Source organism: Hippocampus bargibanti, linkage group LG12 (assembly GCF_051943395.1).
Source record: "Hippocampus bargibanti isolate YZ-2025 linkage group LG12, ASM5194339v1, whole genome shotgun sequence".
In the NCBI taxonomy this organism is placed as follows: domain Eukaryota; kingdom Metazoa; phylum Chordata; class Actinopteri; order Syngnathiformes; family Syngnathidae; genus Hippocampus; species Hippocampus bargibanti.
In genome coordinates, this window is record NC_142745.1 from 19433652 (window position 1) to 19447258 (window position 13607).

The 13607-nt window shown below is 42.6% G+C and overlaps 1 protein-coding gene across 7 annotated transcripts in view; it reads right to left on the reverse strand.

Annotated features, from left to right (window-relative positions):
- Positions 1 to 740: 740 nt before the first annotated feature.
- The window catches only part of sulf2a (sulfatase 2a), a 79836-nt gene continuing 66969 nt past the window's right edge, over positions 741 to 13607 (reverse strand). For all 7 annotated transcript variants that reach the window (XM_089009841.1, XM_089009842.1, XM_089009839.1 and 4 more), the window contains 10 exons: positions 13280 to 13508; positions 12237 to 12333; positions 12047 to 12141; positions 10070 to 10129; positions 9380 to 9543; positions 6853 to 6995; positions 6655 to 6763; positions 6517 to 6550; positions 4335 to 4388; positions 741 to 2882 (listed from right to left, as the gene is read on the reverse strand). In XM_089009841.1, coding sequence (XP_088865967.1) covers positions 2852 to 2882; positions 4335 to 4388; positions 6517 to 6550; positions 6655 to 6763; positions 6853 to 6995; positions 9380 to 9543; positions 10070 to 10129; positions 12047 to 12141; positions 12237 to 12333; positions 13280 to 13508 — 1016 coding nt within the window. In that variant the 3' untranslated portion in view covers positions 741 to 2851. The remainder of the gene's footprint in view (positions 2883 to 4334; positions 4389 to 6516; positions 6551 to 6654; positions 6764 to 6852; positions 6996 to 9379; positions 9544 to 10069; positions 10130 to 12046; positions 12142 to 12236; positions 12334 to 13279; positions 13509 to 13607) is intronic.

The following is a 13607-nucleotide window of genomic DNA, read 5'->3' on the forward strand; positions in this document are numbered from 1 at the left end:
TCTGGCACATAATAAATGTTCTAGGTTAATGTCTTCACAGTGAATTCTTTTTAAGTGCTTTTTTCTCACGTAAATAAGCAATGGACAACCTACATTCCTCTTTATAGTAGTCCACTTGTTCCAACTCACGCGAATCAGGTCCGCCCCTTGGGTAATTACAAAAATATTGTAAACATTGATATCCATTGCACGACATACATTCAATTTCAAACTGTACAAAGAGTTGACTTTTGTATGCTTATCCTGTCGCACCAAGTATACAAGCAAGCTATATGGAGACATTTACTGTGTGGCGTCGGGAGAAGAAAAATGGCATTCATGAGATACATTCTGCCGATGATTAAATATGTTGTGAATGGACAGACGGAATCATGGATGGACTTATTCAGACCTTTCTCGTGCTGAGACGTGCTTGCGGTGAAGCGAACACTGACAGAGGGGGCGACTGACGGAAAGTTCTCACTCGAGTGTACAAAAGCATCGGTGTAGGTCAGAGGTGGGCAAACTACAGCCCGCGGGCCAGATCCGGCCCATTGGTCTTTTAAATCCGGCCCGCCACAGGATGGTACACAACTGAGGTTTGATATGATTGATTACATTCATTTCATTTGGACTTGTAATGACAGGCATTTAAATGTCAGGTGTTACTTCAAGTTGAGAGAGAGAGAGAGAGAGAGAGAGAGAGAGAGAGAGAGAGAGAGAGAGAGAGAGAGAGAGAGAGAGAGAGAGAGAGAGAGAGAGAGAGAGAGAGAGAGAGAGAGAGAGAGAGAGAGAGAGAGAGAGAGAGAGAGAGAGAGAGGAAGAAAACTTATTTCCCACTTGTGGACCCCTGACAAACAGGAATTTCCAAACTAGGTTTAAAAAATATATATGCATTAAAACGGTGGCATGCAGGGACTCTTAATTGTAGAGAGTTTTACTGGAATTGCGAAGGTTTTTAATTTACATTGACATCATGTCATGTTTGTGCATGACATTAGCTGAGCAATACTGTCATGTGTGGTGATCGCAGGGCTCTATAGTTGGGCATGGAAAGAAAACCACCAGATCTCTTACTCATTTCGTTTCGTAGCAATTACTCCCAATGATGTTATACAGTGGGACCTCGGTTTACAAACACCTTGCCTTACGAATTTTTCGGTTTACGAACGTTTATTAAAATTAAACCTTGGCATACGCACTACTTTTCGGGATATACATGGAGCGCTGCCCCACCATGGCTGGCAGTGTAATCTTCGGCGGAAGAACACCAAACCACACGACCAAACAGCGTCACAGCCGGCCTCCCTTTCCACACCCCCTTTCTCTGAGTGCACACGTCGTTCGTCTTCAAGGATTTATCACGGATACTTTTGCTGTTATGGGACCGAAAAAGACACCACCATAGGCTCGTGTTCAGCCGAAGAAGACACAAAGCAAAATTACAGTCGAGGAGAAGACTTCACAGCCCAGTAGCAATATGCTAAGTCCACCATTGCTACCATCCTTCGCAACAAAGAAGCCATTAAAGGCGCGTGTGTTGCTAAAGGTGTTTCCGTGTTGTCAAAGCAACGGTCTCGGGCAATAGAAGAGGTTGAAAAACGTCTGTTAATTTGGATTAACGAAAAGCAGCCAGCCGGCGACAGCGTGAATAAAGCAATTATATCCGAGAAAGCACGGCAAATTCACGCTGATATCGTCATGCGGCAACCTGGAAGTTCACCGTTTAGTGATGATTTTAAAGCTAGCAACGGATGGTTCGAGAACTTTAAGGGATTCACTGTGTTACTCGTCATGGTGAGACAGCCAGTTCTGACAGTAAAGCTGCCGAAGCCTACGAGGGTCATTCCTCGAAATGGTGAAAGAAGAAGGCTACGTTCCTCAGCAAGTATTTAATGCCTTTTTTGGAAAAAGATGCCTAACCGGACTTTTATAACACAGGAAGAGAAGTCTGAACCCCATTCCATCAAGCCATCAACAACCATCACAAAGGTAAATAAAACAACTTTATTATACAGTGCAGTGTATTTCTTTCATTACAATACAAAGCACATTTGTTATACATAGAATAGGTATATTGTTTGTAGTTTTAAGGCTTATTTAGTTGAAAATTATATTTTATGAAGACCTGGGAACGGATTATTCTCATTTTAATGGTTTCCTATGGGAAATTAATTTTTGGGATACACACTTTTCGCCTTACACACTCTGTCTGGGAACCAATTAAGTGCGTAAGCCAAGGTCTCACTGTATTCTGTATAAATATTTTGTATAGATTTTTATAAACGTGGACTGCACGCTGCAGTTTTTGGGCAATATAACATTTTGTTGCTTGTGTTTTTGACACTTGTATGTCATGAATATAATTGGACGCTCATACCGGACATATACTGTACCGTTGTTGTTTCACTGTTCTCATTAATAAAGGTATGTTAATACCCAAATGTTTTTTTCTGATGATGTTTTATTTGAACTGAAAAACATATGCAGTTTTTTTTAGATGTACCGTATCTTGGGCTGACCCAGCCCACCTGTTGAATTTTTGGAATGAATGTGGCCCCAAGAAAAAAACAAGTTGAGGGCTCGGTCCATTCGAGTCCAAGGTGAAAACGGAATAACGGCAAGACGTATCTACAAGCAGTAAAACCGAGTGGCTTGTGCTAATACACGGGGTCACCCTTTGAATCACGCTATCCAGTTGGTCGCGACGGCAGAATGAAATGTGGGGTGATGAGCAACTGATAATCTACAGACTTGATGAGCGCACTCTTGTCAGTTTCGTCATGCCTCCCGGCTGCGTCAGCGGCTCTGCAATCACGTCCTCGGAGCGTGGCAAGACCGCCTCTTGAGGTTGGTTAAGGCGAGCGGGCGCTTAGCCTACCCAGCCGTCCCAAATCTGCCCCCTGTCAAGAGAACAGAGCACGCAAATCTGTGATTTGAGTTATTTACGGGGCTGTGGGTGTGGTCGCTTCCTGCTCAGAAGGCGAAGGAATAAAAAAGTGACCATTGGTAAGTACGCAACATGACATTGGAACACAAATGGTGCAGCATCACATGCAGATAGATACTCCGAGGCACCCATTCTTAATCTTCTCCCCAAAAAAAATCAATGGGTATCACAGCAGTAAACCGAGTCACTGGAAGTGGACGTGATGTTAAAGGACAACCAACACCATTTTTTTGTTTCCTAACTGACATCAGAAAAACGTTTTATAGTATCTAAAATACCCAAAACATGCAGGCTGATATTTTTTGTCAAATGCAAAACACCAATAACATGACTTAAAGTGTCCCAAAACTGCCACAAAATGAGCTTGGAAGTGGGCAGATTAAGAAAGTCCCGTCCTCTTGCTCAGAGTTCAAATTTGGAGAAGATGCTTTCTTGTTACTCAACCAGTTATGAATATGATTCAAAGAGTTCTGAAGAGGAAAGCATAAATATTTGCAATTGATTAAAGAAGTCCTTCCGTATCAATTTGAGGCATCTGGACTCCAATGTAGCGCCCAGAAATTGCACAAGATGGCGCACAAGCTCCGCTGGAAATGGGCTGATTTGTCCACTGCGAATTTGTGTCAACTTACACCTTCTTTATGCGTGTTACCGCCATTGACTGCGACACACAACGATTTACCATCGCATTATTTATGTAGTTTTCCTTCTAATTTTGCGATCAACATGGTGTTTTCAGATGAAAAAAAATACCCAAAATGCAATGTGTGTGCCTTTCTCGGTCAGGGGCGTTCCTTTAGTGACGTCACGTACGGACTCGTCATCAACTCAAAAACAAGACTTCATGAATATTCAGCGCAAGTTTTAAAACATAAAATATAGCTATATGCGATGGAATCTTTGTAAAATGCGCTCAGTAGAAGTCATTTGAAGTGATTTTACAAATTATGGACGCAACTTGTTCGGAGGTATCGGTTGTCCTTTAACTTGCTCTTAATGTTAACGAGTAAAATTTTATCACGACGCTTGTAGGACACGGTTGTCAACTAATGCGATTGTGTCTCTGTAGTAACATGTTATTGTTTTACTAGTGCTCCAAAATGTCACATTGTGGAGGCGACATCATGACCAAGACAGTTGTTGGACGTGTGTGTGTGTGTGTGTGTGTGTGTGTGTGTGTATATATATATATATATATGTGTGTGTGTGTGTGTGTGTGTGTGTGTGTGTGTGTCTCGTTATATCGATATCAAGGGAGTCCGAAAAAATATATATACTATATATATATATATATATATATATATATATATATATATATATATATATATATATATATATATATATATATATATATATATAAATAGGATATGTGAAAAGAAGACAGATTGGCTTATGACAAACTCACAGCGATTTGGAGGACGGTTTCTTCACTTTTGGTCTCTTTCGACGATAAACCGGCCTGAAGCATGCATGGCATGACAATGTGCAGAGCAAACATAGGTCGACAAACACACAGGTATAAAGACACACACACACACACACACATCAGAAATTAGACTTCATTACAAAAGGAGCAAAGTATGAATGTTGCATTTTTATGCCTGTACAGTGATACCTCGGCTTACGAACGCTTTAGCTAACAAACTTTTTGCCTTACGAATGTTAAACTCGCGAGAATATAACCTTGGCATACAAACTATTTTCCGGGAAACACGGAGTGCCACAATGAGTGATGTGTCGTTCGCGAACGAGCCGGTTCTTGGAGCTCCTGAAATGGCAGCCGGCTTTTTTCCCCCTCTCATCCCCGCCCCCAGTCTTCGGTTAAAGCCGCACATGATTGGTCAAGATCCATGGTCGAGGAGAGAGGGGACACACGCAGCAGGACACACACACAGCAGTGAGTGGGTGAGGGGTTACAGGAACAGAAAAACACACACACACACACACACACACACACACACACACACACACACACACACACACACACACACACACACGAAAGGGAGACGACACAAAAAAAACAAAAGTGAAGAAAAAACTCCTTGAGAGCTGCTTGAGACACTTGATGCAAAAAGCTATCCATTCCATCAAGCCATCAATGACCATCACAAAGGTAAATAAAACGACTATTATACAGTACATCGATGAAAAGGTTTCCTCAGCCGTCATCTGTACTTCTTTGAAGGTGTCGGACGTTTCGCTTCCTATCCAAGAGGCTTCGTCAGCAAACTAAAGATTTTAGCTGGTAGTTTCGGCCCTATATATATATATCCCTAATGTCCGGACGTGTTGGTGCAAGACTCTGCTATGATTGACCCCTGCTCTCAGGTTGGCGGGAGCAGAGGACTACTCCCTGCGGCTACACTGATTACTTCTACTGTCCTGACTGATTACTTCCATTGTCCTGCCTGAGTATGGGGTCTACGACTGGCCTGATTGCGCCATTTGCTCTAGTATCACCTCATCAGCATAACTAAGCCTATGTTGACTAAGAAGTCTGTTGTACGAACGATCCAAATTGAACCTCACCCCACCATGGCGATTTAGTGAAGGATTTTGCTGTTTTATAAGAATCGCTTCTTTTACCCCCCTTTGAAACCATCTATTTTCTTTCGCTAAGATTTTAACCTCATTGTCATCAAATGAGTGGTTCCTAGCTTTTAGGTGCACATGTACTGCCGATTGAGGCCCACTTGTATTATCCCTGTGATGTTGATAAAGTCTTTTTTTGAGAATTTGTTTAGTCCCCCCAACGTACTGCTCTTTACAATTTTCATTTTTACAATGTATTGAATAAACTACAGTAAAGTCTCGTTATATCGATAGTCAAGGGAGTCCGAAAAAATATCGATATAACCGGGACTATCGATATATCCGATATCGATATAACGAGACTTTACTGTACATGACTTTGTTTTTCATTTGGCAGCCTATCTTTTGGATGCACTAATTTTTTTGTTGTGTTTATCGGTTTGAAATAAGTAGGAATTTTGTGTTGCCAAAGGACTCTGTAATTTTTCAGAAACTCCTGCAATGTAAGGTACTGCTACTCCTCTCCTTTTTTCCCTTTTGCTCCTCCACCATGGCGATTTAGTGAAGGATTTTGCTGTTTTATGAAAATAGCTTCTTTTACTCCCCTTTTAAACCATCTATTTTCTTTTGCTAAGATTTTAACCTCAAAATCTTACTCAGACGTATTATACAGCACAGTTTATTTCTTTAATTACAATACCAGCACATTTATTATACATAAAATAAGGTTTATTGTGCGTATAGTTTTAAGGTTTATTTAGTTGTAATTATGTTTCATGGGGCACTGGGATTATTCTCATTTTAATGGTTTCCTATGGGAAATTAATGTTTGGAATACACACTTTTCGCCTTACACACACTTCCTGGGAACCAATTCAGTTCGTAAGCCAAGGTATCACTGTACATGGTTCGTATTCTGAGGAGGAAAACAAGCAAAGACACATCAGGGAAGCCAAAACCTCTGCCTGTTCTTATGGTAACCGGAATTCCATCTGCGGCATTTGCAAAAGCAATCAGAAGGAAAGTGGGAGGAAAAAAAAACAAAACAAACCTACCGGTATTCACTAAAGTAGTTTCGCACTTTGCCTCCTGAAAAGAAACGGGAGTAACATCAATCTCAGGCTGACGCGAGCGAAGGCGCTTACGATCCATCAAGCGTGCCCTCGGGGCCTCGTACGCCGGCGCTGCCTCACCCTTTTCGGGGTTGCACTGCTTGTGTCCTTTGCAGGCCCGTAATTCCATCAACTGCCGATGCATCGAATTCAAAGCGTCGCGGTCCAGGGTGCTGACGCCGTTCATCAGCTGACAACACACAAACTCAGCTCAACTTGATTCAGGAACACAGAAACCAAACGGTTCTGGTGTCCTCGGACCGGGCGAGTGAGTCATACCTGGTACGGGTCAGTGTTGAGGTCAAAATACTCCAGGAAACCGGTGGCAAACTCACAGAACAGGAAGTTGTGTGTGTCGTTGATGGTCCTCAGGCACCAGTAGGTATTGTTGTTGGCGCTGGTGCAAGCGCAGAATGGCCCCACTGAGACGGGGGGAGGGCGTGGGGGGAGATGGAAAAATGGAAATCATCACAATTGTTTGGGAATCTGCCGTCGCTGAACACGAGCCAACTTTCCAACAAACAGAAAATATGTGCTCATTTGTTTTCTAAAGAGGAAACCGAATGGCTGGCGACAGGAATTCCGCCCCACCACAAAACGTCCGTCAAGATCATCAAATGGTTTCAAAATTGCCAGAAGATGGCGGCAGAGCTTTGTGTTGTTTCTTGATTTTTTTTTCCTTGTGATGAAACGCCACAGAGACCACTGCTGAAAAGGACAGTGATCCTGTCCTCTTTCATCTAGAACTGCTTCATGTCACAAAGAGAGGACAACAAGTGCTGAAGAATGAATGACTCTATGTGTCTTTGTGTTGTCATATTATTTGTTATTTAGTTTTTTTGTTCTTTTGACTTTTGTTTATGTAGACCAGTGGTGTCAAACATATGGCCCGCGGGCCGGAACCGGCCCCCAAGGAGGGTTGATCAAAAGTGGTAAAAATGCACAAACGACATGGAATTAATATTCCTAATGACGTGTAATTCAATAATTGTCCACGAGGGGTCAGAGTGTTGCTGTTTCGATCAACGTAGTAGAAAACAGCAGTGGTTTTTTTTTCAACCGTGGTCTTTCTTTCAACCGCGGTTTCAACACCCTCATTAGCCAAAATGTCATTATCCAAATGGCGAAAAGTAGATAAGGAGTGTGGAATTTTCAATGAATAATGGACCACGTCATATTTTTTACAGAGATGCTTGGGAAACATTTGTACTAGTTGTGTTTTCAACAAGTTTCGATATTGAAGGAATATAATCCAGTATTCGACGCCAGTACGAGACTCATCGCAGCGAAAAATATGACGTCTTGCAAGGACAACTGAGAAGAGACAAGGTTGACGAATTGCTGGTGGGTCTGAGGACACAGCAGTCAACTTTCACCCAGATCCGATAAGTCAGTAAAGCAGCAGTAAAAGCCAGCTATCTAATTGCTAGCAAAATAGCATTAGCATCAAAGCCCTATTCCGACGGTGACTTTGTTAAAGGATGCATGTTGAAGGCTGCTGAACTTGTATGTCCCGACAAGCGACACGCTTTTGCCAAAGTTCATGTGCTTCTTTACACCAAAACTAATAAAAGACATGATATTTTGGTTATTTATAGCATGTATGGTATCATTTTAATGGTCCGGCCCACTTGACATCTACTGAGGCCATATGTGGCCCACCATGTGAATTTCAATCAGTTTGACACCCCTGATGTAGACATTAGTAAGAAATACGTATTGTGCTAAGTCTATTCTCTTGGTCTTTTCTGTAATACTGTACAATCGCTAACTGGCTGGCTGGCTAGCTATCTAGCTGGCTAACTATTAGCTATCTATTGGCTTTCTAGCTAGCATTCTAGCTATTTGTCTTACTATTCTATTTGAGTTAATCCTGGGTTGAGTGAATGCTGGCGCGTGTGGCTGCCGCTGCTCACCCACAGAAAAATGTGTGCTGTGACTGTAAAATGGCCTTGAGAATTTTGAAAGGCGCATATAAATGAAATGTATTATTATTATTAGAGTTCAAGTCCCTGTCCACCCTCCCTGTATGGAGTTTGCATGTTCTTCCCGGCCTGCGTGGGTTTTCTCCGGGTCCTCCGGTTTCCTCCCACATTCCAAAAACATGCATGGCTGATTGAACACTAAATTGTCGCGCGGTGTGAGTGTGAGCGCGAATGGTTGTTTGTCTTTGTGTGCCCTGCGATTGGCTGGCAACCAATTCAGGGTGTCCCCCCTCAAAGATGGCTGGGAAAGGCTACAGCACCCCCCGCGACCCTCGTGAGGATTAAGCAGGAAAAGGGATGGAAACTCCTCAGTTCACTTCAACACAGCACCCAATTGCTCCAAAATGGCAACAAAGCAGTGTTTCTATTAAGCTGAAACTGTCCAACCCACTTTAACATAGCTTCCTGATGCAAGTGGTTTTGCTTTATGACAGAAATGTGTTATTAGCTATCTAGCTAGCTATTAGCTATCTATCTGGGTGGCTATCTAGCTGGCTAGCTATTAACTATATTAATATTACTATTAATATATTATATTAGCTATATATTAGCTAGTTTTCTGAGTTACTTTTGTTTTACTTTGTTACTTCCGGGTTGACTGAACGCTGGCGCGTGTAGCTGCCGCTGCTCACCCATAGAAAAACTTCATCCTGTGACTGTAAAGTGACCGTATTATTATTATCGTTCGCCTATTATGACATCAGGAAAGATTTCTGCCATCATCGAGAGAGTCCAAAAAAAACAGTCGAAGTGGTGGAAAATGCATTGTGGGAATTGTGTTCTTTGGGTACAACAGTTGAAAATGACATGCAATATCGTACTTGTCCAGTAGGGGGCAGTCTGCCAGTGGTGATTGTCGTGGGTGAAGCAGGTGAGGCCTGGCATGCTGCAGGTATCATTATTCCGGAGCCTTTTCAGAAATTTCCGGAGTTTCTTCCTGCGTTTCTGTTCCTTCTGCAGCCAGCGTGTCTTCTGCTTTGGCATCCTGATGAGAGGAGAGAAAAAAAAATGTGAAAAGACCAATGAGACTGGTTAGCTCCTTCAGCCAGAGACTATTACACCCATGCTGCAAGAAGGAGAGGTACCGCCGCTCGTTCCTAAGATGCTGTCAGGCTTCTCAATTCTCAATAATCACACGTGAAAAAAAAAACTGAACACTTGTACTGTAAATATGGGTTGATGCAATACAGCTACATATATCAATAAGCCTTTGTTTTTTTTGCAAATTACCCCATTGTGGGACGAATAAAGGTTTTCTGATTCTGGATACTTGCACTATGCACAGTTTTTGATGAAACGGTTTTGCACATTTACAGTGCCGTACACACTTCAGTCTGCTGACATTTTTATTTTACTATGCTTAGCCTTCGAATATCTTGTTTTTCTATCCTTTAAACTCTACCCCACCCCATGCTGTGGACTGCAAATTCCCCCATTGTGGGACAAATTAACGTTTTCTGATTCTGAGGCCCACAGTCTATGATTGTATGCCCACTCAAAGCCTGTCATACCTGAGTGAATGCCCACGTCCGCTGCCCAGCAAAAAGCTGCCTTCATTCTTGAGCAGGTAGCTGTAAAGGCAAGGCTGTAAATTCTCAGCACAAACATTTGGACAAAGCGGCGCGCTCGTTCAAGATGTGGAGTGGTGGCCCTTTGCCAATCTCCAGTCCTTACCCCAGAGCTGTCAAAGTCATTTTTTTTGCCTCACTGTAGTTATGGTTTCCTCCCGGCGGCCATTTTGAATTGGGGGAAGCCATTAGAATGTTTCATCCTCTCCACATATTTCATACAGAACGTCCAACAGATTAATGAATGACTAGTTTTCAAATTTGAAGTAAAAACCAGTGTTTTAAATAGCGTCTGCCCGGTGGCCCGGGGCATACAACTTTTACATCGGGCAACAACTTCTTCAAGTAAAGACAGAGCATTTTTTTCAAATCAAATGTTTGTTTCATTCAATCAAGCTACAAGGACTCCTCTTTCTTAGCGGCTTGCATAACTCTCATTTATCGGCCTGTGGAAACGGGCTGATACATTCCTCACGGGAGCTGGTCGGCATTTTTGGGTGCGACATTCCCCCCCGCCCGTTTGCCCCAAAATGACACGGAAAAAAAATCTTCAATCCATTGCAAACTTGTATGTTTTCCTCTTCAGAACTATTTGAATCATATTCACAACTGGATGTGTAACAAGAAAGCATATTCTCTGAATCTGAAGCCATTGTTTTGATTTTTCAGCAATGCAAGACGTCTTGGCGTGACGTCACGAACTGGGGGCGGGACTTTCTGAAAATGCCCAATTCGCAGCTCAATTCTTTGCAGATTTTGGACACTTTAAGTAATTTTTATTGGTGTTCTGCATTTGAATAAAAATATCATACTGCATGTTTTGAGTATTTTAGATGCTATAAAACGTTTTTCTGATGTCAGTTAAGAAACAAAAAAGTGACGTCGGTTGTCCTTTAAAATGAAGTAATTGATGTACCTACCACAAATGCTTCCTTGCTTAATTTATGGTCAATATCCCATGCTGATGATTTTGCTCCAGTTGTTGTTTGTCCATACACTGTTGGGCATGTTGCACAATGCAATGTTTGTGTTGCATCGTCTGCTACAAGCCACGTGAACTCCTCTTTCCACGATGCTTTTAAAGTACGTTTACGTTTTGTAGCGTCATAAATTTTGTTAGCTTCTTTTGAATCTTTCTTCTGGGGCTATGACGCTCGGGAAAGTCCCGAAGCACGAAATTAATTCGATGCAGGCTTCTGATTGGCTGCAGAGTATGCAAATTACCGAAAGAAAATATTTAGTTGTTTTTGTTTTTCCTTGAAAAAGTTGTCGGCCACCCGGGCGTAGAAGTTTTGTAAGTTGTACGCCCAACGTAAAAGTTGCACGCCCCGGGCGTCCGGGCGGATGTTGTTTCAGACACTGCTGTTATTGTGGTTTACATGGGGCAATTGGAAATTTTGATTCGGACTTCAGCAAGCATTATGGCACTTGACATGCTTGATTTGCTTTCGCAGGCCAGATTTGGGCCCAGAGCCTTGACTCTGACACCTGTGACATAAGGGATTAGCCAGGTAGCTGAATAGAAAGAGAGCTAACCTCGCTCACTTACTAGCTAGCTCAATCAATAGCTAGCTCGATCGCTAGATCGCCGGATCTCTAGCTCGCTCATTCGCTAGTTAGATTGACCGCTAGCTATTGACCGCTAGCTAGCTTGATAGATCAGCATGGAATTTCACACGTTTGATTTGCTTTTGCGGGCCGAATAAAATGATGTGGCGGGCCACATTTGGCCCCCGGGCCTTGACTTTGACACTTGTACCTTCACCCGATTGAGAGAAAATCTCCGGAGGAAATTGAGGCTTTGACTTTCCCCAGCGGCAGCCAGGAAACATGGAAGATTTAGAGAGTTTCGGAGCTGAATGCACAATGTTTTTTTTTGTATTTCCCTGACTGGGCCCAACACAGGAAAGGAAGGCTCACCTGGGAGTGTTACACTGACATTCCTCCGGTCGCACCTGTTTGAGATGCCCTTTGACCTCACGCAGATTTTTTATCTTGGTCTGTAAGGTTTCAATCTAAAGAGCCCAAGAACACATGTGGAGCCAAGTCAGGTCGGATCAAGCGTCTTTTGTCTTTGCACGTAAGATGACAAAAACGATGCCCGCCGTACCTCATGCTCGATGTGCATTTTATGGTCTTTCCAAGCTTGGAGGGACTTGTACAGCCCACCGTCACACTTGACAGTATCATTCATTAGGATGGAGCATCTGTCGAGAAGAAAACTCAAAGGTGTCTAAACGGAGGCCAACGAGGACTTCCCGACACCCCGACATCAAGATACAGTGATACCTGGATTTACGAACCCCTTGGCTTACGAAATTTTCGCTTTACGAACGTTAAATTTATGAAAATTTAACCTTGGCATACAAACTATTTTATGGGATACACACAGGAGCACCACAATGAGTGATGTGTCGTTCACGCGAACGAGCCCGTTCTGCTAACAAGGAAATGGGAGCGGACTTTTTTTTTGTCCTCTATTCCCCCAGTCTTAAGGCCGCATGTGATTGTTCAAGAACGCAGCAGTGACGGGATGTAGTTTAAACATTGACAGTGAGAGATTGAGAAAATGGATAGAAAACAGTGAAATTTGGACTCGTTTCAACGTTGATAGTTCAAAGGCCGAGTGTAGACTGCAAGATTAAAATTCCCATCAATCAGGCTGCACAAATAACCCACACAAGCCATCTATACACTTAATGCAAAAAGCTATCAACCCAGCTAAACAGAACACAGTTGATGAGGAACTAGGTAAAATTATCGCAGAGAAAGAACCTACATAGGATCATTCCTCAAGATGATGAAAGAAGGCAAATCCATCCATCCATCAAGCCAGAAACGACCATCACAAAGGTAAATAAAACAACATTATTATACAGTACAGTTTATTTCTTTAATTATGATACCCTAGCACATTTCTTATACTAAACTAAGGTAGATTTTGTGTGACGTTAAGGTTTAGAATATTAGAAAGTAGAAAAATTATGTTTTATGAGGACCTGGGAACAGATTATTCTCATTTTAATGGTTTCCTATGGGAATTTTATTTTTGGGATACACACTTTTGATCTTACACACTCTGTCTGGGAACCAATTAAGTTTGTAAGCCAAGGTGTCACTCTAATGCGACGCGTGTATGCGCATGCGACGAACCTGTACGTGACCTTGAGAGCGGCAGGCGGAGGCGCGTCGCTGTCAGCGGTGGGCCTGCCACTGAACTCGTCGTCATGCTCCTCATACGCCGCTTCTCTGCTTCTGCTCAAAGTCCACGTGCTGTTCTGGGAGGACTCGCCCAGGTCCACGGCGTACATATCTCCATCCATCTCAAAGGATACCGAACGGGCCCAACGCCTCCTGGAGGCAGACTTGCTGGATTTGATCTCTGGAAAGACGAAACCAACATTTATTGGTTTCGTTTATTATTAGAATGAAGAAAAAAATAAAAGAGAGAAAGAGAGTGACTTCTTTTTCTTATTAAACG